At 39.2% G+C, this 27,151-nt stretch overlaps 1 protein-coding gene across 4 annotated transcripts in view; it reads left to right on the forward strand.

The window, feature by feature from the left end:
• The first annotated feature begins 13,309 nt into the window (after nucleotides 1–13,309).
• CXXC4 (CXXC finger protein 4) overlaps nucleotides 13,310–27,151 on the forward strand; it is a 29,748-nt gene continuing 15,906 nt past the window's right edge. For 2 of the 4 annotated variants that reach the window (XM_045056039.1, XR_006596900.1), the window contains exons 1-3: nucleotides 13,310–13,626; nucleotides 13,748–13,823; nucleotides 16,305–17,638. In XM_045056039.1, the coding sequence (XP_044911974.1) occupies nucleotides 16,562–17,638 (1,077 nt within the window). In that variant the 5' untranslated portion in view covers nucleotides 13,310–13,626; nucleotides 13,748–13,823; nucleotides 16,305–16,561. Of the gene's footprint in view, nucleotides 13,627–13,656; nucleotides 13,824–16,304; nucleotides 17,639–27,151 lie in introns of those variants that run through there. The other 2 variants (XM_045056041.1, XM_045056040.1) reach the window with 2 other exon arrangements.

Consider the following 27,151-nt stretch of genomic DNA (forward strand, 5'->3'; position numbering starts at 1 on the left):
ATATGGAAATGAGAATGTGGAAAATGAACTCTGTCTTGGGAATCAGGGTTTCTCATGGTGACTGAACAAAATAGTGACAAAGTGCATCAGGAGATGAGTGAGTCCTGGGCGCCTGGGTGGCTCAGTCAGTTAAGGGTCTGACTTCGGCAGGTCATGATCTTGTGGTTCATGGATTCAAACCCTGTGTTGGGGCCTGTGCTGATATCTTAGAGCCTGCTTTAGATCCTCTCTCTCCTTCTGTCTTTCCCCCTAACCCCCCCCCCCCTTCTCTCTCTCTCTCTCTCTCAAAAATAAACATTAGAAAAAAAAAAAACAAAGAGATAGAGAGAGAGATGAGTCTTGACATTCCTGATGAGTTCTGATGAGGTGAGTATTGGGAAATACACAAAGGTTGGAATCTGTGAACCTCTCTTCATCGTCTTGATAGAGGTATAGAGACTGGAAAAAGATGGTCTTTACTACATAGTTATCACGTAACCACAAAATCTTTGAAACCCTCTCTCAATTGCAAAAAGTTCTTCTTATGGCCAAATGTGTTGGCTTCTTTATGGAGAAGCTCAAATGTACAGCAGGAGCATCTAGTTTCTGTTTTACCATATAAAATAAATAATAGTTTCCCATAAAATTAATTATAAAATAACCGTGATTTTGGCACATGAGTGAGCAGATACCAATTGTGGGGTTGCACGAAGACCAGTAATAGTAATGGGAATCTGCCATCTCTTCCCAAACCAATTAGTGGTAAAAATAAAACTGCTCTGAATACGACCCTAGGATTGCCCCTGGCAGCTTCTTTCAAGCCTTTTTTGGATTTCTCAGCATCATTATTTCTGTGGACCACTTAGCAATTTAGGAATACCCTTCCTTTTGGGATTTTCTGTCACTATCTCCTTTCCTGATGACTCTTTCTGAGTCACCTTCCTTGTCTTCTGAAACTTATTGGTCCCTTAATTAAAATGTAGGCATTCCAAAAATTTTCGGCTTGGTCTCCTGCCTGTTCTATTCTGTAGCAGGAATCTGAATCTAAAATGCCCTCCAGGAACATGATGTCTCTCCTCCCTCCAAATCATCTTCTCCAGTGGAAGTCAGAGAGACCTTAAAAACAAACAAAAGTGCTGATAGTAAATGTCCTGTACTCAAAACATTCAATGGCTCCTTTTTACTACCAAACAAGGCTTTTTTCCTCAGGATAACGTTAAAGGTTTTATGCAATTTGGCTCTGTTCTTCTTCCAGGGTTTCATTACCCATCACTTTTTCTCTTCTTGGGAAACCCTTTACAATAGTCACGTTCAACAACACACCATTTGTGGGCTCTAATGTACTCTGTGTTCCCTCAGCTTTTGCTTACACTATTTCCTTTACACCAAATATTCTTTCTCCTCTTCCCCATTTGTTAGTCATTCCAATTCAAAGAAGACTTCTTTTGTGAGGTCTTTCTGAAGAGCATCCTAACCCTCAAATTATCCAATCGTTCCTGTTTGCTATCTTCACCCTCTATTTACCCTTCCGATATATAGAAGTTTTCAGAGTCCACTTCATGTTACCCTTTACTTGTTCACTTAAATTCTTCTTGTTAAAAAATAACTGGGATAGTGGTGCCTGGGGGGGGGGGGCTCAGTCGGTTAAGCGCCAACTTCGGCTCAGGTCACAGTCTCGCAGTTTGTGAGTTCAAGCCCCACGTAGGGCTCTGTGGTGACAGCTCAGAACCTGGAGCCTGCTTCAGATTCTGTGTCTCCCTGTCTTTATCACCCTCCCCTGCTTGCTCTCTGTCTCTGTCTCTCGGAAATAAACATTAAAAATTTTTTATAGGATAATTTTTTTTAATGGGATAATTGTCATTAGATCTCTGCGTGTGTACATGTGTATGTATTTTCTCCTCATCTGAGCACTTTCTGTCACATTATTAGTTTCTCCAGGGCAGTTTTTCCTTCCCTCAGTACTTCACCCACTATGCTGTGCACATATCTGGTGTTTAAGGAATGTTTATTCAATTAAAATATGATAGGGAATAATTCAGGCTGGAAAGGAAGAGTGAATAGCCATCAGCTGAATAAAGAAATGGCAGTAGAGGTGAGTCCCACAGGGATAAGGATTTCAAACTGTTTTGTCTTTTAGGAGCATCATAAAAATTCCTTGAATGAAAAAGACTAATATAGGAGACTTCATACTTATGTTTCAGTACTTAACCTTGAGCAACATTCAGGTGTTGTATGAAGGGTGGAGTTTGTCACATCCCAATTTATATGCCCTTTTGAGAAATGGTGACTATCTTTCTCACAATCATCCTTTAAAAAAAATCTGAACAGACATAAAGGAGAAAAATGTTTTCCCAAGTATAATATTACAAAAACTAGTCAATCTCTCTTTTCCAAACTTTTAGGTTTAAAGAATGCTTATAGTCCTTAATTCTATTCAATTTTTTAAATCAATCACTCTTGTGCTGAATATTTTTAAATGAATATGACACTTTGCATGGATCCCATAAATAAACAAAACGTGCACAGCTTTGTTTATGTTAGGAACCTTCTGCTAAGTGTTGCTTCTATTTATTTACTTTTAAATTATGCCAGATTTTTGCAAATTTGAGTCAGTTTGGGGATCAACTTGAAATTTTAAAGACTGGATATTTATTTTGCTTCTCATACCTTGCAAATATGTTAAAGTAATGGTTGTAAGGGCCAGCAGAAGGTATAAGAGGAAATTATTTATGATAGACTTAATTATGGAAATAGATGTGCTATACCATGAAAATTTCACCACTTCTCTTAATTTAATTTCCTCATTCTCTCTGCTTCCTCCTAACATCCAGAATTTTTAACCCTATCCCTTATTCTGGAGCTCAGATACTCTTTGACTTGTGGAGAAGAGCATACAAGTTCTGAGACAAATATAAGAGGATTCAGTAGTAATAAGTTGGTAAAGCTTTGCTCAGAAAGCCATGTGGCTAAAAATGAGCTCTTACTTACAGAGAGTCAAAACTGGAATTTTAATTTTTCCTCACGATACAATGTTAGTATCCATAAACTGACTTCTCCTTATCAAATATAATCTGGCATGATTCATGAGATTTAGGACTGCTTACCTTTTCAAGAGGGAAAAAACAAAGTAATGGAATTATGCAAGGCAACAACAGACACTGAGACTTGTCTCACTAACAGCCATCCAGTCCCCCACCTCCTTCTTCCTCTTTCTCAATTGAATGATGATTAATGTTCATATATTTCTTTCTTTCTGTTTTTTTTAATGTTTATTTTTGAGAGAGAGAGAGAGACATGCATGAGTGGGGAAGGGTCAGAGAGAGAGACACACACACACACACACAGAATCTGAAGCAGGCTCCAGGCTCTGAGCTGTCAGCATAGAGCCTGTCATGGGGCTCCAACTCAGGGAACAGTGAGATCACAACCTAGGCCAAAGTTGGACGCTTAACCAACTGAGCCACTGAGGCACCCCAGATATTTCCTTTTTTTTTTTTTAAGTTTATTTATTTATTTTGAAAAAGAGAGAGAGATAATGCAAGTGGGGGAGGGGCAGAGAGAGAAGAGAGAGGATCCCAGGCAGGCTTCACACTGCCATCCCGGAGCCTGACACAGGGCTTGAACCCATGAAACTGGGAGATCATGACCTGAGCCGAAAACAAGAGTCAGACACTTAACTGACTGAACCAGCCAGGTGCTCTATGTTTAGATATTTCTTATCCTCCAGACCGTCATATGCTTCAGGATGATCTCATTGCTAGCTCCTGGGATAGTAGATACTCATAAGACTAAGTCAATCTCAGGGGCGCCTGGGTGGCTCAGTCGGTGAAGCATCTGACTTTGGCTCAGGTCATGATCTCACGGTTTGTGAGTTTGAGCCCTGTGTTGGGCTCTGTGCTGACAGCTCGGAGCCTGGAGCCTGCCTTGGATTCTGTGTCTCCTTCTCTCTCTGCCCCTCCCCAACTTGTGCTCTGTCTCTCTATGTCTCTCAAAAAATACATAAATGTAAAAAATAAATAAATAAATAAAATAAGACTAAGTCAACCTCATTCTCTTTGAGAGTGGTTGGTGTGGGTGTGGACATGTGACCTCATTTTGGCTAATGAGATCTTAGCAAAAATCAGCCTTAGTGCTTCTAGATTTTATTGCTCTAAAGACATAGACACAAAACAAGGCAGTCCTTTTCTTTCCTTGAGATGCCTGGAAATGATGATTGGAATTGCTGCAGCAGTAACTGTGAGGGAAATCTGCCTGAGGGAAGACCAAGGTGATGGGGATGATTGAGGAAAGAGATGGGGAGAACGTGTACCATACATGACACACTGAAACTACACATTGTTCTATGCCTGAAGCCTGCCTATCTGGGACCTCATCATTTAAGCCAGTTTGAGCAATTTTCTCTTACATGTAGTGAGTAGAAATCTGACAACTTTCCTTCCCACTATAGTGGAAGAGTAAAAGTTACATTATGTTTTGTATAAGGGAAAGATATAGTATCTGGGTTCTCTTGCAAATAGATTAGTGATCAGTAAAATATCTAGAGGTTAGCTTTCATTGGACCTTGTTCAAATTTTGGACTCGTGAAATTTGGGAAAGAAGTGTAAATCAATGAATGTTGCCGTTGGGTAACTTTCTTTTTCACTTTTCACTTTCTTTTTTTGCTTATATAGCATAGCCAAAATGACAGGAAAAGAATAGTTCTAAAAATAGAGACATTCAAAAGGAAAAGCCATCAAATCATCATCATTTTAAAAGCACCAAGTTACTGGGGTGCCTGGGTGGTTCAGTCAGTTAAGCATCTGACTCTTGGTTTAGGCTCAGGTCATGAGCTCGTGGTTTGTGAGTTTGAGCCCCACGTAGTCGTCAGGCTGTACGTTGGCAGCACGGAGCCTGCTTGATATATTCTCTCTGCCCCTCCCCCATTCAGGCTGTCTCTCTCAAAATAAATAAATAAACTTAAAAAAAAAAAGCCAAGTTCCTAATAGGTAAGAACAACTGGTCTTTCAAGCAGTGCTACCCTTGTAAAATGTTAGCAGTTAACAGAGAATAGGGTATAAATAGTGTCCCCTATTTCAAAAGGCAGTTGTCCCCAAAGAAAGAAATATAACATTATTACCACGATCCAATACACATTATGCTTTTGGTCATTTTATTAATTTTTAATTAAATATAATTCTGTTTCAGCCACAGTGAGTTGACACAACTAAAATTTTCATGCTATTTACATCGTATTTGAAAAGTAGCTCATGTTGGAATGCGTTTTAGGTACAAATGGGTCCACAAGATGAGAGGGTAAATACAAAAATGGAATACGATTTTAAGTTTGATATAGTCTTGTGGTGTATAATTTCAAAGACGGGATGCTAATTTTTTTAATACTAATTAAGGTCACTGTGGCAGTCACTGTTCTATTTAATTGACTTATAGCTGGGATACTGACAAGGCCACTTCTGGTCCCTAGAATGCCTTTGTGCAAATTAGACCCACCAGAACATGGTTTGGCAAGCAGAGCAATGGGCTGGATTCCAGCCCTTACTTGTCCATTTGGCCAGGCATTGTTGTGCAGTGAACAGCTAGCACTAATGTTCTCAGAGGCCCTGAGTTGCAAATTCCAATGTTTAGGTGGACAAGTGTTAGATAATAGGGAGTGCTAAGAACGCCGGCAAACTAGAGACCCCATCTCTAATCACAGCTCCAGCTACTGTTTCCAGAAGGGAATGTAGACACAGGGCTTTCAGATCTCTCAATCTTTGAAAAAGACTGGAAATCTAACTCCAACAACACCCAAGCAGAAGGTGTTTGAGACCCAAATTCAGACTGTAGACTCTGACTTAAGAGAAGGGCACCGCCACTCAGATACTACATTTCTCCTGTTCCTATTGGGTTCCAGAATGTTTCAACTCCCGGGGGAAATGGTACACCTGAGAGAAATGGGGCAGAGGCCATGTGCTTCATCCACGGCAAGTCTCAAGTAGGAAGGACCACGGTTAGTGATCTGAAGGGGAGGGAAAAAGCAATAAATGTGATATTAAGGCTGAAAAGTAGTGTAGAAAATTAAGTACTATGCGGGGAGGAAGCAGTTGTGATTTTCAGGTAGTTTGCCTTTTATAGTACTGTTCTACTAAATAGCTCCAGCACTTTGCTAACATTAATTAAACCTCACAAACCCTGTGAGATAGGTAATTACTATAATTAAACTGATATTCCAGATCAGTAAAATGAGGCTTAGAATGCCCAAGGTCATAGGAAGATTGTGTGGCCCAGTTTGGCAGACAACCTATATGTTCTCACAACACATCACTCCCCCAAGGAGGGCTTCCCTAGCTCTCTCTTTCAATCTCTCTCTCTCTCTCTCTTCGTGTTTAGATTAAGGATATAATGACAGGATAAATAAATTAGATCTTTGAGAAGTTAAACTGCAAGTTGATTAGGGAAGCTTAAAGACAATATGGAAAAATACCTAAATGAATGAGCCATATTCCACAAACACACATAATATGCAAATTCCATTTCAATTAATTTCATTTATTTAAAATATTTCCATTTAAATTGCTGGTTTCACTAAATACATCAATAAATCAAGAAACTGATGCACATAAAGCATTCGCCATATTACACAGCAGCATAGAAAAGACTGTCATTAGTTTGGAAAGAGAACACAACAGACAGACAGAAGGAACTCTTCTTGTTGCTATAACTACGGCATAACAAAGGTCAGCACTGGAAAAAACAAAAAAACAAAACAAAAAAAAACCTTCCTGGACTGAACATTAACAACTCAGGGATATTATCCTGAATTCTTCATCTTAACAAAGAAAGATAATAATCTTTTATTCTGAAAAGGGTTAATTAAAGATAAACTAAATGGTGGAAACATACATTTTTAAAAAGCAAGCATAAAAAAAAGGTTTTGATTCGAAATGTAATTGCAAATGGGGATATCCAGGTTACACTGGACGTCAAAATCTCAAGCTTAGTAGAAAAAAAAATCACAAACATATTATAAAAAATGTCTTTATTGTATTTTAAAAATGTCAAATTCAAAAATGGTGATTTCAGTGAACATTGCTTAATAGAAAACGGTTTAAAATAAATTTAATTTCAAAATTTTATAGAGCTTAAAAAGTATGATGGCCGTAAACCTAATTTTATGTCTTTACAAAAGCAAATTTTAGAAATAACCTCATTATTAAAATTCTTGGAGGTTTTTTTGTTTGCTTTGACTAACTGGGCAAGTCCTGTCTGGTGATTTGAAGGATCACAAGCCTATTTACAAAATGTCCAGTTTCTGCATATAAATTCATTTTAAACAAAAGCCTGCCTCTTGTCTTTGAGCAAAGGAGAACATTTGGGTTTGAGGCTTTGAGTGAGAATAAAGAGAGGGAGTGAGAGAGGGGACTCTGTTACTTGCGTGCCAGTGTTCTGTAAATCCTGTCAGGTAAGACTTGTGTGCAGAAGAGAATGGCTGAAAACAGAAGGAACAGAGGCTGCCACATTCTGGACTGTCATCAGGAAGCACAGGCCACTGTGACACTGAGTGCTTGCTGACAGAGGTGCATGAAGTGTTTTTCTGGTCAGCTCACACTTGCAAACTTCACAAGATTTCCAAACTTTATATGATTTTATCATTACTTATCTATCTTAAGAAATACACTTTCAGGAAAGCACCCAGCTCCATGCCTGAAGCAAATTTTCCTGGGAGAAGGGCCAATGAAGGGTGCCTGGATACTGCCAAGCAGAGAAAAAGAGAGACCCTAAAGAGAAACTTGGGGCTCAAATTGCAAAACTATGCTTAGATTTGCTGGTGTCTCGGAGATACTTACCATGACTTGGTGTTTTGTACCAAAATTGACCATTATTTCCTTTATGAGTGAATACTTTGAAAAAATCTGTAAGGTTATTGCTTGTGCTTTCTAATACTCCAAAAACAAAACATACCAAGTAGTTATGGTAAAGTACAAGGAAGCCCGTATCTCGTCAAAATCAAGCCGGTTAGGAAGTCTATGGAAGAAGTGTTCTTCTGGAGACTTCCCTTTCTGGCCTGTTTTTATTTCATTTGTATGGGATTCTGTGTTTGTGGACAACTGTTACCCAGCTGAGTCTCAAAGTGGAGTCTCAAAGATGTAATTTTATAGAAATGAGAATTTATATAACAAGGAGTGCCGCAAAGAAATAAGAGTGGGCCTAGACCAAATTAGACCTTGTGAAGAACGATACTAAAAATCAATGCCCAGAAGAGCATTTGGTACATTTCTGTCTAGTGCCCAGACTGTATGTAAAAATAGGTGAATGTGTGTACTTTATGAGGATAGTTGATTTGAATATGGTGCTAATGAGGCCAAGGTAATGGGTTTAACCCTGTGAACCCATTATTTTCATTACCCTCAATAGTCACAGATTTTATCCTTAACGGTGGCCAGCCATTTCATAAATTCTTCCTGTTAGTCATTAGAAAGACAAGGCCAGAGAGTGTAGATAGCTTAAGACAAATTTATTATTGCTGGAAAACAGCTCAAAGCACATGACCTACTGTTGGCAGGTTAAGAGTACCAGCTTTGAATATGAAGGTCAGCATTGTGATAATGATGTATCGATATTTAATTAAAAGTGAAAGAAAATAACAGGTGTGCAGAATATTGATTTTTAAGAACTAATTTGATCAAATTCCACTTCTTGAGTCACCAAGAAAATCTCTAAAAATTTTCTAAAATATGTTCACTTAAGGGATTTAAAAATATTATTTCATTATAATAGAATAATTTGCCACAAGCAAAAAAGTCTCTTTTATATAAATAGCAGTACTTCCTCTTAGTTTATGATTCTGTAAGTAAAGGGTTTTGTTGTTGTTGTTGTTGTTGTTTTCGTCTTTGTTTTTTTATAAGGTCATGGTAAAGTGAGGAATGTTGTCTGGAAGAAACGGATGTGCTGGGGTAGAGAGTTCTTGTAAGGTATAATAAGAGATGAGATTCAAAAGATGGGGCCAATCAGAGAAGAGCTTTGAATGCCATCTTATGAATTTTGCATTTTTATCCTACAGGCAACGGAGAGCTTATTTCCATGTTTTGTGTGTGCTACTTTCCTTCAACGTGCATGGCACAGAAGGTTAGGATCTTACCATGTGCCAAGCTTCTATGAGCTGGGACACAAAACTGAGTAAGACACAATTCCTGATACCAAGGATCTCAAATTTGGTAAAGAAGACAGAGAAATAAAAATCCCAGGTAGCTCCAAAGAAGAGTTAAAAAAAAATTATTCCCTATCCATTTTATAGGTATATTCCTTCTGTGAAGGGTACAGTTATTATTATTCACAGTGTGGATTACGATGGAAAGAGGCAGTTCTCAGGGACTGTAAACACAAATTGGGAAGGTGGCTTCTACAATGTTAGGTGAGAGAGCTCTGCTCACCTTTCCTAACCTGGATGGTGGCTAGTTTTAGCGATTAATAGGGAGCACCTTACTGGTTGGAGGGTTAAATGGTACCTCTGGGTTTTGAAAACACCAGTGAGTAAGCTGTTAATGACTACAATTTATCTTTAAGTTTATTTTATGTTTGTGGTATTTCCTCCGCTTCGGTTACTTATGCTTTCTTTGTTCTTTAGTAAATTCTTGTTTGAATATTCTAACCATAGTTTGGATGTCCTACACGTATTTAAGAAACATAATTTGTTCCTGGTTGCCAAACTTTCCCCCAAAGTCATTGAGATTGCTCTTAATGGTAATCTCTCAGGGTGATAATCAGCAAAAATGCTCTTAGGGAAGGAGGAATCTTAAGGTCACTTCTGGGCTGTGTGGACTATTTAACCCCTCCAGCCGGTTATTCTCCTTTTAGTGTTACTCTGTGTGGGAAACTGCCAGCTGTCCACCAAAATCGTTTCTCTACTCCACAGGAATAGAGTTACATCTAGGAAGTGACTGTGCAGCAAACTTTGCAGCTAGTCGTGGCACGCTCTACTCCACAGGAATAGAGTTACATCTAGGAAGTGACTGTGCAGCAAACTTTGCAGCTAGTCGTGGCACGTCACAATTCTTGACAATTGCATGTGAGCTGCAGCACTGTGGATCACTTCAAGACCAAGGTCTTTAAGAAGGGATGGTGCCTTCTCCATGCCCTTCTGCTTGCTCCTTGTAGTTGGTGAGCAGTCCTTTGGGGACAGCAAAGTGCCAAGATAGAAGGAAACTGGAACCATGAATCACTCATAGAGGAGAATGGTTCTCTGGTCTGAAATTCCCACCCTGGGCTGTTTCAGAAGCAAAAAATATACTCCTATGGTTTTTGTGCTGATACATTTTGGAGTCTTTTTGTTAGGACAGATATGCTACCTTTTTAGATTCCGGGATAATGATGATACCGATCATGATGAAAGGCAGCAATGCTTTAATGATATTTCATAGCACATTACAAAATGTTTTCAGAGGAGAAGATACTTTTTCAGGTGATACTCAAGTTGTAATTTTGCATTTTCCCATGAAGATATCAATGAAGCCCCTGTACTCCTGCTTCAGATCACAAAACACATAAAGCAGGTAATCAGGTAATCAGAAGCTGTAGCAGGCGTTTTGCAGAGGGAACAAACCTTAACTTTTCGTACTTGTAGAACTGTGGATTCCTAAGAAGAGTTAACAGAGGACTAAGTGTTCTCAGCAATTGTTACAAAACACTGACACATCACAACATAGGACAAGGACTGGTATGAACCATGACAGATATGCAAGTGGCAAAACTAGTATAACAAATAATAAAGGATAAGAGGTAGACCAGAAAAGAGATATTTCTCTTTATCCCATTTGGCCAAGGATGTAATCAATTCCCTAATCGAAAGACGATGATGTAATATCAGAGCCATGAGGTATATTTTATCATCTGTTCTATATATTCAATTAATGTCATATTAATTAGAGGCCTATGATCATAATTAAAACTAAGGTTCTAGTATGCAGAGAGGGTTTATTGATTAATTAATTCATTACTGATAGACTAGGATAAAGATTAGAAGCGTAAGGCTGTGGAGACAGGATTGGGTGCAGATTTTGCCTTGTTATACATTAAAATTTAAGACTCAATCTTGGTTATCTAATTTTTATGGGCCTCAATTTACTTATTTGTAAGAATGGAAATAATTACCTCATATGGTTAGTGCATAAATATATATTAAAATAAAGTATCTGCAAACCACTTAGCACAGATCTGATACGGATGGGTCATTAATAGCATGTCTTACCAATTAAGACTAAATGGTCTGGAGTTTTTACTTTATAAGCTAGAAAATAAAATTCTTTGGAATCTGGAGCCTATTTTCTCTCATTTGTTTAGAGTTTCATTTTGGAAGTGAGCTTGGTGTATTCTGAAAATGAAAGCAAATACGGCATGAGAAAGCATAGTGTTTTGATTTTAAAAAACTGTTTATTTACGAACTTCAAAACTTTTATTATTGGACTGATATTATACATATCTTGAAAAGATGGTTAAGAATCTATCAGCTTTGCATTATGTTTTCATTCATTAAAAAGTGCCTATATTGCTGATCAATTTTCTACGATGCTAGGCTCAAAAAAGTAAAAAAAAAAAAAAAAAAAAAGAAAGAAGAAGAAAGAAAGAAAGAAAGAAAAAAAGAAAGAAAATGGCCTTCCTTGCTTTTACAAGGAATTAACCAAAGTATAAAAAATCTTATCAGTGAATTTAAGTAATTATTAACCATCCAGTTTTTTTTGTCTGTAAATGCCAGATAGCCAGTTTGTTTAATTTTATAACCAACTTATTTTATGTTTAAAAAACAGCAAAACATTCACATTAGTCAATGAGTCATGAAAGAATCTTCCCCTCATGTCAGTAGTTACCCACTCTTGGGACATCAACTTCATTTATACACACCACAGTTCTTAACATCTTATCAATAATCAATCCTGTATAGTTGGCAGAATCTTGATATGGTCAAGGTCAATCTTTTGAAAATTCAAATATAAAATGGTTTAAAATATCTTTTCAGTATTTTGTTATTATAAAAGAAACAACTCATTATGATACTTTTCTTCCTTTGCTGAAGATACACTATTGCCTTATTTCAGAATATTGTTTGAATTTTAATACAAAACTTTAGAACACCACGTTAAGCAGTCTATTTTTTTTTCTTTTTTACTTTTGTAGCTTAATGTTAGCCGGTCTTAGGAAATTATTATCAAAAAAGATCCATGTTTTTATATATTATTTCATAACCATTTCCACTAGAGCATACTTCATTTCAATAGTAGGATAGCATGAATCCAGGAATATCTCATTTTGTTGAAGGCAGCAGTGAAAAAGTTAATTCATAGCTGCATTTATGAGTGAGTTTTATTTATACATGACCTGTGGTAAAAGATTTATCTGTCCATTATTAAGCTCTTTCTCTGAGTGTCAAGAAGTCATAGTAGTATAAAATCAATTAATGCAGATATAAAAGTAGTTTTGTTTGAGTAAAGTTTGAAATTAAAAATAGGGCAGTAAGTTAAAAATCTGAGTTAATACTTGGAACCACCAGATGGAACAGAAAAGAAGGGGATTGGAGGAGAGAGGGAGAGTGAGAGGAGGAAAGGGGAGAGGAGAGGCGAGGAGGGGAGGGGAGAAAGAAGAGAGGGAGAGAAGGACTGAGATTGATTTGGAGATCGGTCTGGCGTCACATCACCAATTTTTTTACATTCTGGTATACAAATATTTAAAAGATGTGGACAACAAGAAACCTGATCCGTTTTCCCTTACTTTAAAGCCCCAAGTGATAAGATCTTTGAAAAAGTCTTTCTAGGTACAGCAGGAGAATTATTTAAAAGCCATGCGGCAGGGTGCGAACTAAGAGCATTCTTCAAACAAACGCGACCTTTTCTGTTTCGTGTACTCCTCTCCTCAACCCATCCAGAAAACCCAGACAAGTTTATTTACACACACACACCCGCACACGCCCCCCCCCCACCCCCGCACACACACACACACACACACACGCACACGCCGAGAGAGAGCGGCGGAAACGCCCTCTTTCCATCCCTTCCAAGCAATTATCTCCGAGAGCAAAAGAAAATAATCAACGGCCCTCGGTGCTGGGCGTCTGAGCCGGAGAGCCGGGCGCCGGGAGGGAGGGCGAACGGCAGGCGAGCAGGGAAACGTGGCTCCTCCGCCGAGGAGAGGATTTGTGAAGGGGAGCGCCGGCCCGCGTGCGCCTCTTGTTCCCCGTGTAATTTGCAGCCAATCATCAGTAGGTGTCCACGTCCCTGCGTCCTCCTCACCTCGGCGCCAATCACCCCCCCGCTCCCGCCCCCGCCCCCAGCCTCCACACCTCCTCCCTCGCCTTTCTCTCGCGCTCCCCTCCCCCAGCAACCACACACACGCACACACACAAACAGAGAGGGAAGGGGGGAGGGTGAGAGAGAGGGAGAGAGAGAGAGAGGGGAGAGAGAGAGGCTCCCCGGCTCCCTCCCTCCCTCGCACACAGCGACTGGAGACGGACGGAGAGCAACGCGCTGGGAGAGGAGAGACCACCGAGAACAGCCCCGCGCTCTCACACATACACTCACACTCGGCTCTTTCCTCTCCCCCCACCTCCTCCTCCTTCCACCCCCACCACTAACACCATCTCCTCCTCCTTCTCTCTGCAACAAGAAAAAAAAAAGCCATTTACAGGTATTTTTTTTTTGATCCGCATATTTATTTATCCCCCCCCCCCCAACAGTTTGTTTACAAGTATTAAAGTTGTAATTGGGAGCTGCCAAGACACATCTGGATTTGTGTTTCTTTGTGTTAGGGGGTGATGTGCAACTAATTAAAGGCAGACTAGCAGCGTCTGCAAATTCTAAGGCTCCCCAAATAAAAAGAGACTGGTAAGTGATTGTTCTTTCTCTTTCTCTGGCTTTTTTTCTCTTAAATGTTTGCTGTCCGTTGGGATTGTAAAAGTAGATTATTAATGCTGGAGTCCAGCAATAAAAGGCGTCGCTGTATTAATTTATTAATTAATCTGCACCCGCCCCTCCTCCTGAATGTTAAATATGACCTTTGATCTCTATGTCTCTGGTAGACCAGACATACAATATTAGGCATGGACAGTCACATTGTTTAAAGGCAAAACAGGATCATGAAGTACGGTTGTCTAATTTAGCTTTGGAATAGGACTATAGTTATTTGTGTGTGTTTTATTTTGTTTTTTAAAGAAAATCCAAACAATAGCTGTGGCTTAGGTACCTTTTTCATGCTCCAGAGATGCATTGATTAAACAATAATGACCTGGATACTGGGCACAATCATTTTCTACAGTTTCTGGTGGCATTAAACCTTGAGGGAGGGAGGGGGAGGTGATGGCAATAGGAAAAGCAAGGAAAGCTTGTGTTTGGAAACAGCCCTCTAATACTCTGGAAAAGGGACATTAAATTATTTCTTTATTTGGAACAAGGTCAAAAGACTAAAATACTGAATTTTTTCCCTCCACTCAATGTGATAGCTAATGCATGGTTGGCATAACTAGTTTTTACTGAGTAGCAGTTATTATGGTCTTGCAGTTACAATGTGATTCGCAGAAACTGAAGCTATATGCATCATCTTGCTGTGTCTTCCCCTACCCCCTTTCAAGCATCAAGAATATTTAGCCAGGAGCATTTGGGGGGCACCCTTTGTATTGCCATCAGACCTCTGAAGGGAGCAGTTTTCCCTAATGCGAAACCACAGAGGTGGTTCCTGAGTGATTAGGGGCTTTTGCTGTGATTGAAAGATGCCTGCTAGCTTCTAATCCAGCCTGGGGTGAGGTTCCTTATCTTGATTTACTTTGCCTAATAGGGATTTGTTTACGTAAACCCCTCTTTTTAGGGCACCTCATCAGCAGGTCTTGAAGTTTTTGCACTTGGAGTTTGGGCATAAATGGTTCATTAATCTAATTATAACCATAATTACTATAATTGATATCCATTTTGAACTGAATATTTGAGACTACTGGGCCCCCATTTAGAATTCCCTGAACTCCACATTCCAGGCCAATATGTGGGCTTCAGAAGATGTCACCAAAAGATATTCTGCTCCCCCCCCCAAAATCTGGAAACAAAGAAACTGGGTTTTTTAGGTTAATATACACTTTATGTCTTTGCATTACTTCTTAAAGGGCTGAGATGTACCTCTTCCTCTGTGATAAACAACTAAAATATCTCTTCCTAAAGCATAATAATGGCCTATAAGCAAAGAGATGAATGCAAATACCCAGTTAACATTAAACTTTCCTTTTAAAAAGAGCAAAAGAAAAAAAATCTTTTTAAAGGTTATTTCTTCAGGTAAACACCACCTTAAGAGATCTCCCTTCCTCCCCCCCATCTTTTACTCAATGTAAAAAGCAGTGAGTATGAGAGATTCTTTAAAAAAAAAAAAAAAGTCCCATGCTTTCCTCTTGTCTTGGGAAGAGACAGGAGTCTCCATTTGGAATTATTGGGAATATTCTTACAGAGGCTGCAGGCACTTGGTTTAAAACCTGTGACATTGTTTGTATTATTTTTAAAAATTTGTATCTAGTCCATCTTTCTTTTCTTTCTTTCGTTCTTTCTTTCTTTTAAACAAGTAGAACACCACCCTCTTACCCCCACCAAGCCCCACCACCAAATGGCTTGTACAATTGAGACCTGTCCTTGGTCCATTGAATTAAGACCCTAACAGAGCCAGCTGTGCTGGGATTCAAACTAATGACCGCAGACACAGAAGGACACTGTGGCAGCTGGTAGTTCTTTTTTCCCTGCCTCTTTAGTTCGGATTGTATGTGGGCAGTCTCTCAGCTCTCAGTTGTATTGTGTTTGCTTACAGTTTATACTCGGATGTATTGTAGACTTTCTCAGTACTTCATTTGCTAATTTCCTGTTCATTTTCCTCATAGGGCCATTGCTGTTTTCTACTTTACAGCATTTGCATGCCCAGGCAGCACTTGTTCACACATTTCATAATGTTTAAATGCCCTCTGCTTATAGGTAGTATCGCCCTCCCACCCCTGATTTGCATGTCTTTAGCACTCCAATTGCCCTTTTGCCTCGGCATTTGTCACCCCCCGTCTTTCCTCTTTCCCTGGGTATCCTGGCTATTAATACATTTTCTCTGGAGGGTTATGAGAATAGGGGGGAGGAGCTGCGGTGTGCTGTGGGGTGGGAGGGAGTGGGTTGGGAGCGTGTGGGGGGGGTGGGCGGGAATCGGGGGGTCACGTCTTGATGATTGTCATGCAAACGACCTGACGAAGAATGCGGGAGCTCCCAGTGTCTGCGGTGGGGTGGTGAGGGAGGCTGTTTATTTATTTTTAATCTTTTTCCTCGTGCAGCTCGTTGGAATGACTTTCTTTATTTTAGTTGTAACAGTTGGAGGATAATGCTAAGGAAGACGCTGCCTGGGAATTCACCGTCTGTGGAAATGCGCCCCAGAGAGGAATAAAGCAGTCCTCACCTTGCTCTCCCCATCCGGACCCACTTTCCCCTCCCGCCTCGGCCCCCACCCCGACACCACCATCACCCCCTTCCCTCCCCCCCACCTCCCCCCCTTTCCCACCCAGGTGTCGGACCAGGCGGTCCCCACTTCCACCCTGCACCCCTTCTTCCCCCCCTGCACCATGAACACCAATGTCTGCGTGGAGCCCGGGCCGAGCCCGGAGGCCCCGGGCTTGCCCAAGGAAAGCCACCTGCCCGAGGGGGCCCTGAACAGCCTTGTGGATTACAACTCGGAGATGGAGCGCTACCGCTCCTTTGCCACCTCCTTCTACAAGACCAACGGGGGCGCCTTCCCGCAGGCGGCCAAGATCGCGCGCATCACCACCCCCATCTTCCCCAGCAGCGCCGCCGCCGCCGCGGCCGCCGCGCGCATCGGCATGTCCCCCTGGAACTGCGACAACGCGGCCACCGCCGCCGCCGCCACCGCCATGCTCTGGGGCAGCGGCGGGGGCGGGGGCGGCGGCGGGGGCGGCGGCGGCGGCGGGGGCGGCGGGGGCGGTGGCGGGGGCGGCGGGGGCGGCAGGAAATCCTCCTCCGCCGCCGCCTCCTCCTCCGCCTCCTCCTCGGCAATCCTCCCCGCCGGCGGTGGCGGTGGCGGCGGCGGCGGCGGCGGCGGCGGTGGCGGCGGCGGCGGCAGCAGGACCAGCATGCACCACCGAAACGACTCCCAGAGGCTGGGGAAAGCTGGCTGCCCGCCAGAGCCGTCGTTGCAAATGGCAAATACTAATTTCCTCTCCACCTTATCCCCTGAACACTGCAGACCTTTGGCGGGGGAATGCATGAACAAGCTCAAATGCGGCGCTGCTGAAGCAGAGATAATGAATCTCCCCGAGCGCGTGGGGACTTTTTCCGCTATCCCGGCTTTAGGGGGCATCTCATTACCTCCAGGGGTCATCGTCATGACAGCCCTTCACTCCCCCGCAGCAGCCTCAGCAGCCGTCACAGACAGTGCGTTTCAAATTGCCAATCTGGCAGACTGCCCGCAGAATCATTCCTCCTCCTCCTCGTCCTCCTCAGGGGGAGCTAGCGGAGCCAACCCGGCCAAGAAGAAGAGGAAAAGGTGTGGGGTCTGCGTGCCCTGCAAGAGGCTCATCAACTGTGGCGTCTGCAGCAGTTGCAGGAACCGCAAAACGGGACACCAGATCTGCAAATTTAGAAAATGTGAAGAGCTAAAGAAAAAACCTGGCACTTCACTAGAGGTCAGAGGAGATGATTTCTTGTTTCCCAGTCTCCCCCCTTCCCTCCTCACTCCCCTCTCTTCTCCCCTTCAGGGCTTCTTGTCTGGCTTGAAGATGCAGTACCCCTTTCCTGAAGCTTCCTTCAGGTTGTAAGATACAGTCGCAGGTGGTTGCGAGGGCACGGCCTCTCCACCACCCTCCCCAGCTGCACTTCGCGTGGAACTGGCCTCCAGATGGGGGGGGGGTGCGCCCCTCCTTTTTATCTGTGGTGGTAAACTAATGTAATTGGTTAAAAAAAATCAGAAGTTTCACATTCAGTATGGTCAAAAATGCCCCCCTCCCTCTTAGTATTAGTTTTAAAAGCATCTCTGCCCAAAGGATTGGACACTTCGCGTTTTATATACTTTTATAGGCTAAGGGAGACTTCTTAGTGGCCCAGTTATAAAGTGAGGGCACAGTTTGTGGCACAAAAGCCTATAGTTCCATTAAAACACAATCGGAGTGATCATTGAAGCTGAAATACATGCTTTCAAAAGGGTGTTCTACCCCCTTCTAGAATAGTTTTTTTTTTCCTCTCTACCGTGATAAAAAACGTTTCTATTTTCCATTTTCTGCATATCTGGTGTTTTTTTTTTTTTTTTGAGAAAGCAGAAATAATATGGAAAGCTGAACACCACCTGCAATTTTTAAGAAGGATGTGTCTAAGAATAAAGGGACGAAATTAGTTCAGTTCGGGCAGGTGATGGTAATTCTATTTAAGAATTGTTTCACGTAGTTTCAGAAACAAATGATTCCAAAAAAATTTGGTTACCAAAGTATATTTCCTTTGGGCTCTGCATCTGACAAAGTAACCATTTTTGTGGTCACAAAATTGTTCTATACACCAAGCACAGTTTCGACTGATACCCAAGATGGTCAATAATAGTTTCTTTTTCCTATATGACCTTACAACAGGCATGTACTGATTACCACTAAAGTAATTGTTAAATTAGGCTTTTAATTATGTTAAATACAAGGAGTGATGTGTCTGGTGGAAATTTCATATGGTAACTTGATCAAAACAAAAAGGGAAAAAATGTACAATCATAGGTAAATGGTTTTAGTGGAATGTTTAACAAAGAAATATGGAAAAGTAATCGTATTTAGTCCCTTGATAAAATTTGCAGAGTAGATGGCAGGATGTTCATATATACTTGAGAATGTAGATAGTGGGTTTAGCATTTGGGAATGTTCTATGGGTCAGATTATAGAGTGAGACTGGCTCTCACAAGTTATTATCAGAGGGCACTTGCACATTCTTTTCAAAAATTGCGAGCACTGCTTCAAGGAGTTTTCTCCATGAAGGAGAACCTCTTTAAAAGGTTAAAAGAGGAAAGTTAAAGAATTCTGTTGCAGGTTTGAACACAAATAAGATACAGATTTTTTTTTTAAGTTTTATTAATATACAAAGCAAATGGCACTTTGGGATTCCAAAAAAAACCACAGTGTTGTATTGCTGTCATTATTGATTGTGATCAGGTCCATCAAAACATTGCACTTATCCCTCCTTATAAGAGAATCCATCTCTTTGTCAAGAGTTTGACTTTACTTCAGAGTGGTTTACTACATTGCCTTTGGCAACGCTGCTTAAACAAAGATAATAGCAATTATAAAAATGCAGGTCTATCTATTTTCTTAGGTGGCAAAAACTAGTTTTTAGTTTTTGAATTGTGTTTTTCTGGATTAATTTATTGCAACTAACCTCTAGTCTCTAAGGCCTATGGGAATTAAAATTCAGTTCATGATAAAATTTCCTGTTAATGCCCAGTTGATAAGGACTAGATGGCTTTATTTTTCCTCTTTAGCTATACAGTATGTAGCATAATAGATTTCATGTTGCAAGTAGGCTACACCTTCAGCTAGACCCATGGCCCAGCCTGCATCCCAATTTAGAGTATGCAGTGGGTAGGGCCACTGAATAATTCTGATTTACTTAGTAAATAACCTCTCTGAAGGAGCTTAATGTGGCTATCAATAGGTTTTCTGCACAAGTTTCTATGCTGATTTATCAGTCTAGACAAATTTCATAAATGTCCATTTTTTTCTCATTTGGGTAGTTTTCCCACAGACTTGTTGTGATGTTTAAATTCCTTAGACAGTTTGATCACAGATGATCCCATAGTACTACCTTTTCTTTTAAATCCACGTGCACAAAAGTTCTGTTGATCTTCAGAAAATGGGGTGTGGGTGAGAAGGGAAACAAATTTCAGTCTTCATAGAGCTCTCTGAAGATGTTTTCCTAACTACATACTCCTTCCTACAAGAAGGTCATGGTTCAAGGCTAAGATTGTTAGTGGAATGCTATTTGGAAGAAAGAAAAAGTTTGGGGGAGGGGTTTTGTTTTGTTTTTTAATTGGCTAAGACTCTATCTAGCTTATTTTAAAAAGGCAATGGCAGCCTTAAGCACATGTGTAACCACACAGTTATGGTTGTAGGAAACCAGCTGGATGCATGTCAGAGTGACAGGGTTTGCATGACTGAACCAAAGCTGGAGCAGTGTTTGCTGGTGGGTGAAAAGTCCCCTGCTGACCTGCTTCCCTCTCTAATTTGGTTCCTGTAAGTTATCATCATCTGTGGAGATGTTTTAGAGATTGGATAGACTCCCTGGCTGAGGATAATGATTTGGGGTTTCATTATGGGTATTACCTGTGGACTTCAGGTTTAAGTTCAGCAGCTAATATTTGTTGGCTTTAAATTATGGACACCAATTAATAATTGCATCATAATCATTAGTTTTATTCTTATTTATCATTTCAAACCTCATGAGTCCTTCTTTCCATTGACTTATTCTCCTCCCAAAGACTGGAGGCTTAATCAGATTTTCAGGGTGAGTAAACTGAAATTAAGACAGATTCACATGGATGTTTTGGGATTCTTGCCCACATTTTTTAAAGCCTCTTCTCTGGCATTCCTTTTAGAACAACCTAACTTATTTTCACATTTTCCTGCTTCATCTCATGTTAAGAGCATCTTAATGCCTTGGAAATATGTTTATAAAATCACCCTCTTGATAATATTCCATAAGATAACAATGCACATAAAACAAATTTAGTTTTTCTATGATACTGTGTATTTGCATAGAACACTGTTCATTTGTCAATTACTGTATTAAAAACTTGTCACTAATTATTCAAAGCAGTTATTACAAATACTATATGCCCTTTTTGCAACAAAACTTACCTTAAAAACTTGCATCCTAAATGATCAATATTAAATTGAGAGATTTTAATAAACATGTGATTATGCATTATGATAATAAGTTACATAATAGCACTTTGTCTCATGGAAAGGTAATCAATCCTTCAGTTTTCAGATTCACAGTAGTTACATTTCTGATATGAAGATCTAACTTTTTAAAATATCTCAGCCTCATCTGACTCAAGGGATAGAATCATCCCTTGGGCAACCCCAGCCTCTTAGTCCCTGAACATTGTTCAGGTGACATGATTGATCTCTGTGGGACAGCATTAGAGACCACACAGATCTGGTTTCTCTCCCATTAGCTGATTTATGGAATTACATTAGTAAGCAGCACCTCAGGAGATTTCCCTGCCCCCACCCTTGGCTCTCAGCTCTAAGTTACACACTGGCATCACAAACTGGAGAAGGGACTTGAAAAGGGTACCTTCGAGGGAAGAGACTGAGAAACTAGAAACTCAAGAAAAAGAACAATTTCAATCACTTTCTTCTCTTTTCTATGATTAAAAAAATTATCTGCTGAATATACAGGCCAACAGTTTTGGTTGTGCTTCTCAGGAGTTTGGTGGAAAACATCCAAATATTGCCCCAAACTTGATAACTTGATTGTTTTGAGGAGTGTTTTAGGGGAGGAGGGACACGTTTCTTTGTATATGCTATTAAGTTCTGAGAGCCCCAGCCACCCAAATGACAATTGTAGAATTCTGGACAAAGCATTGTCTGCAAGGGAGATGGTTCCTGTTTCCCAAAGAAATTCATTTGTAGACCATGTATAAAATAGGGTGTCCTTCACACTCAGCATCTGTCTAGTTAAATAATTGACCATCTTAATAAGTTTTTGAAGTTTGGTGACTTTTACATAAAAAATTTATAGGTAAATACGGATGTTTCCTATCTTAAAGTGAAACATCCACCAGTTTGTCATTTTATATCATAATTTAAAAATGAGTTATCAATTTTTAGTTTCAAAAATCAAAAACATGCCAGTTTATAAAAGCGTAAATTTTTGTTTTACTCTCAAAATGCGAATATATAACTATCAAGGGAAAGAGGAAAGTTTTCAATCAACTTAAACAAAATGATAGGATATTAACAGGTGGGTAATATAGAAATAATGTAGGAAAACAATCCTGAATAAGTGATAAGAAAAAAGTTCAGAAAAGTTTAACTTTGACTAAAGTCAACTAGATTTGTGGTCAAGGCATCATACTGTAATACAAGTCCAGTGCGATTTTCCTTCTATCACTAGATTTAGTGCAAGGTGGTCCAAAGTTGTTTTTAAAAGGACCATACATTTTCAATAATTCCTAAATGAAAATAATACCCCCACCCATCCAAATATCATGAAACTTCTAAGCAATCTTTGGCATAGCAATTAGGAATAGTAAAATAAAAATAATTAAAATTCATATTTAAGGTATCCTGTAGGAATGTTTGGGTGAAATTCAACTGTCCTCAAACAAAATACAAACCAATAAGCAACCAGAAAGCCAATTAGAACAAATCAGTAAAAACGACAAGAAATTTTAGACTAACCAGATAAAAATATTGGACATTTTAAATAAGAATGAAGAGTGTATCTATTGATTAGGAAAATGAACAAAAGTTACTTGATTCCTAAACTTTTTGATGAGCTGATTACAGAAACAGTGCTGTATATTTTGGTTAGCCTTAGTCAGGTGTTTTCCTGGGTGAATAGTTAGGAGTTTTGTATAGCCAGACTTACAGAATGATATTAACAGAGTAAATTAAAAAAAAAATCGTCTGTCCACTAAAAATGGAAATGAGGGCAAACAGGTGGGCATTCCATCCATATTTGCTCTAGTTTGCCAGGTTGGAGACTGATGATCTATATGGGAGTGACCCTGGAAACCCTGTAGGATGTTCCTTCTGGATTCACAAGTAATATAAACTACTTGCGTAGGCCGAAATGTGTTTTTAAAAACTCTTTTGAAATAGTTGGTACTTAGAACTGTTCAAACTCTTCAGACTCAGTTGGTTAGATTGTCTGAATGCATAGTTCGTTTTTACCCGAAAACAATTCACCTTTTAATCTTGCTTTGAGAAAGCATAACAAAATGTCCTACTGTCCAGTAAATTTCACAAGAGTGTAAATGCTTCCATTTTTTACATGTTTTCTTACATTATGCAAAACATTAAACTATTACATTCATTATGTAAAAATATCTAATCAAATTAGTAGGTTAAATTCAAGATTTAGTGAATGGCCCAAGTATATATCTACATTGGATAAAGGGCTCACATCTCTTTTAGTTTTCCTTTATTTTTAGATTAGTCATTAAAAGGCAAAAATGCACCCAAAATAATGGTAAACTCTTCCATTTTTATGTGGGATTTTCAGTCACTGATTAGAATGTAGATGATCTTGGTTGGGAACGTGGAACACTTGAGAAAATACCATCTTTTACAAACATTTGTTTTCAAGAATACTTTTTATTGTAATCAGTGTAAATTTTAAAGATTTTGCGTATGTGTAATTTTATTCCTTCACTTGCTTTGTGGTGCTTCTGTTCATTCTTGACATAGTTTTTCATCTGGCATTATGCTCTTGTCCTTATGAGTTTCAAAATATTTGGGGGAGCGGCACAAGGGTGGTCTATCTTTCAGTCGTATCTCGTTCTGTCACATACAAACACCTGTCCTAAAATTGAATTATTCTGCACGTTAATCGACAAGCCTCCCTCCATTCAGCATCATATGTTTTCTGTTGTTTATTGAGTTATGTTGCACCATACTTCAGATGCGACAGCCATTTAATAATGTTGAAGACTTAGCTCTGCAGGGGCTAAAAGGATCCCAGCAGGCTTGTTAACTTCTACTCTAAAACATTATGAGAATTTTTTTTTCCTCTGTGAAACTTCGGAGCTTTCCCTTAATTTGTTTTAACAGCCTAAGAATCTGAAGCCAGGTATGAGAGCGAGCCTGTTAAATTTGTCCTGTTTTTCCTTTTCTTAATATTTGATCCATTTATTTCACATTACATTACTTACTCTAAAGCAAATGGCAAAGCAAAAATTACTTTTTTAAGGAAGTAATATTCAAGATGTATTTCTTTGATATAAAACCAAATATAGATTATATTAGGAAAGTATACTACTAGTTTCTTGGCTTTTCATTTCTTTTATAATTGAAAATTATATTCGGGCCATGTGGCCACATTTAGATGATGCGTTATGGGAAGAGCCCATAGTATTGGGTAACTTACAGTTGAAATGTCAGGTACATCAGCATAACTTATCTGAACTCTATTTCCTCATCTATAGAATGGGGATAATAATACCCACTAACTTACAACTTTTTGATATTATATGTAGGTTTGTATACTCTGCATACTGAAAGATGCTATGCAATTTCTCATTCCTATTTTAAAGTCGTCAATGAAAAGTAGAGAATAAGACAATTATGTTTACAGATAATTCGGTACACAGGCAGGCTACTTAGGGTTTTCAGAAATTAAAGCCCAGATAAACTCTGTTGTAGCTTGTGTTTTCTGGATTTTTGCTTTAATCATCCAGTTCTCCAAATAACTGGCTTGATTTCACTTGGAAAGAGATAAACCTGATAAACAAGTTTTCCTTGTTCTTGTATTGTCAAATGCCCAGGAAAACTGCACAACTCACCCAGTCAAGTCAGTCAATGTGATGAGCCAAATTAAACACATTAGTGTGCTTCCTCCTTCCTCACCAAAGGCACACCATTGCCATTAATTTCTCTAACTTTTAATGGGGGCGGAGGGTGGGGGAGAGTGTATGTGTGTTTCCCTTTAACTCAATACCTTCGTTTGGTTACTCTTTTCTTTATTTGGCAGACATGGGGAGTTATTCTAAATGTGAATTAGTTTAAGAAAATCATTGTGAAAAGAAATGGTTAAATGCTTGTGAATTCTAGTTGGAGAACATATTTAATAAATATTGGAAAATTTTACTTACTTTTGTTTTGAAAGATAGGTGTGTGTGGGGGGGAGCGTAAAACAGATATACATTCTGAGATAAAAAGTAAAGTAACTATGAAGAACTTTCCTTTTTCTTCTTAATAAGGAGAGACTATTTGTGAGGTAAAGAAAGTTAGTGAGCGGTAATAGAGAAGGCTGATGGTTTTCTGGGGGAAAATAGTGATAAACCCTAAGACAGGTGTGATACTAACCCAGAAAGCACTAAAAACCAAGTAGAAAGGAATATTCAAGTCAGGATGCAATGCAGTATCTAGAAGGAACTTTGTCAAGGCAGGATATGGATGTCTGCTTTGCTTCAGCAGTTACAGAAGTTTTGCAAAGAATGGAAGCTATAAAATGAGGGAATATAATATTTTTATGACTTCACTCAATACATTTGGTTTGGGAGTCAGAGCTAAAGCTCAAGATCAGTGGAGTGGCAGCTGAATCAGAGACAAGGAAAACAGATTGTGTTATAGCTGATGTTATTATTTTTACTTATGTCTTTGAAACATTTGGTAGAATAATTCCAAAGTGTAGCTAAAAGAGAATGCTTCCAAGATGGGTGGAAAATGGTGTCCCATTTGGATCTCCTCTGCATCTAAATTCATACTTTAGAGGACATTCTTGAGAACGTGAAGAAGTGTCAAATTGGTGAAAACTCTGCTGAAAATGCAGTTTCCTGGTCAGAAATTAAACACACACGCACACACACACACACACCTGGATGACTGATAGAATCAAAAGGATAATGATCTAAGAGGATGAGAGGGGAAAAGGGTATATGTTTATACATCACCAAGACTTATGGCATTTCTGTATATTTCAGCAATTCTGGCAAATTCCAGAGAAGGTATATTTTCTTCAAAACCTTACAGAGTGAAAAAAAGTGGAATACATTTTAAAAGAAAGATAGACTGTGTACATTTAATTCATTTAATTGTGCAGAAAGGATGATTGCGAGTGTTGGTGAATTGGTGGTAGAAAAATAACTGTGCTGGTGAAAGATTTGTCTATGGGAAATGTTCTTGTGTGTAGGTAAGATGAGACCAGTGATGGTTTTGGTGGAGTCAAGAATAAGGGAAAGAGCTAAAATTCTCAGTTGTATATAGATGGATGAAAATTGAAAAGATGTGGAATCTTCTAGTAAGCATTAAATATTTCGTGTGTTCTAATTTTCATCCATGAAAAACAAAATAGAGAACACTGGCCTTTTCCGTCCCCAAAGAAATATAGATCTTTTGTGTAAGTCTGCTGTAGAGAATTAAATTCTTTATGAAGTGGAGTGGTTTTTGGATTTTCCTCATGTGATTCTCTTCACATGAATATGTTATTTGTGTGGCGTAGAGCTGTGTTTTTCAAACTGCAGGTGACAGAACATTAGTGGTCCATGTGTTGGCTTACCACAAGGATTTTTAGAAAGTAGAACAGAACAGAGTGGAACATAAAATATATGAGTGCAGCACATATAGTAAGAGTACATATTGTTAAACTTCTGTTTCAGTTTGTATGTATACATAAATGTATGTGTATGCATGTACTAGGCTGCTATGTAAAATGTATCTCTAAGTGTTGGTTGCAGTCAAAAAAATTTGAAAAACACTAGTTTAGTGGCAGCAACAACACTATTGAACAAGTCTGTAGTGAGGAAAGAAATTATATTTGTAAATGGAACAATGTTAACAAGATAAAGAGTAAAATTTAAATGTCCTTCTTAAATAGTGTGTCTTTACTTCTCCTAGGCAGGTCTGTACCTATGCTGTATAATCCTGAATACATGGTATGTTACTGAGCACATAGAAAACCCCTGATAAATTCAATTCAATTTAACAAATCTTCAAGTAGGAACTCTTATTTTCTAAGGTTTGTGGTAAGTGCTGTGGATATATACATACATATATGTCCATACACACACACACACACACACACACACACACACACACACACACACAGTTGCTTAAGGACCTTGAATTTTCTTTATTTCTACCTTTTACAATACCCATCGAAATCCCTAACTCTACATCTTAGTCAGCCCTCCATCTAAGATACTTAATTTCCTACTTCATTCTCAACTCTCAATCCAAGAAATGGACACATTTAAAATGATATAATTGAATTAAAATGATATAATCGCTCTGGAAGCAATCTCGTATCTATGTATAAGCCTTGGGATTCCTTGATTCATCCTTGGTTTAGTTCTTCCCCAGATTTAAATAAGAAATACAAATTGCTGTTTATGATCTCTGCTTGGTTACCTCACGTGATTATGTGATGAAGTATTAAGTTTTCTTTAGTGTTCTAGAATTTGTCAAGGAATAAGAAAACAAAAAGAATACTTGCCTTGA

The sequence above is a fragment of the Felis catus genome, chromosome B1 (genome assembly GCF_018350175.1).
Source record: "Felis catus isolate Fca126 chromosome B1, F.catus_Fca126_mat1.0, whole genome shotgun sequence".
Lineage (NCBI taxonomy): Eukaryota > Metazoa > Chordata > Mammalia > Carnivora > Felidae > Felis > Felis catus.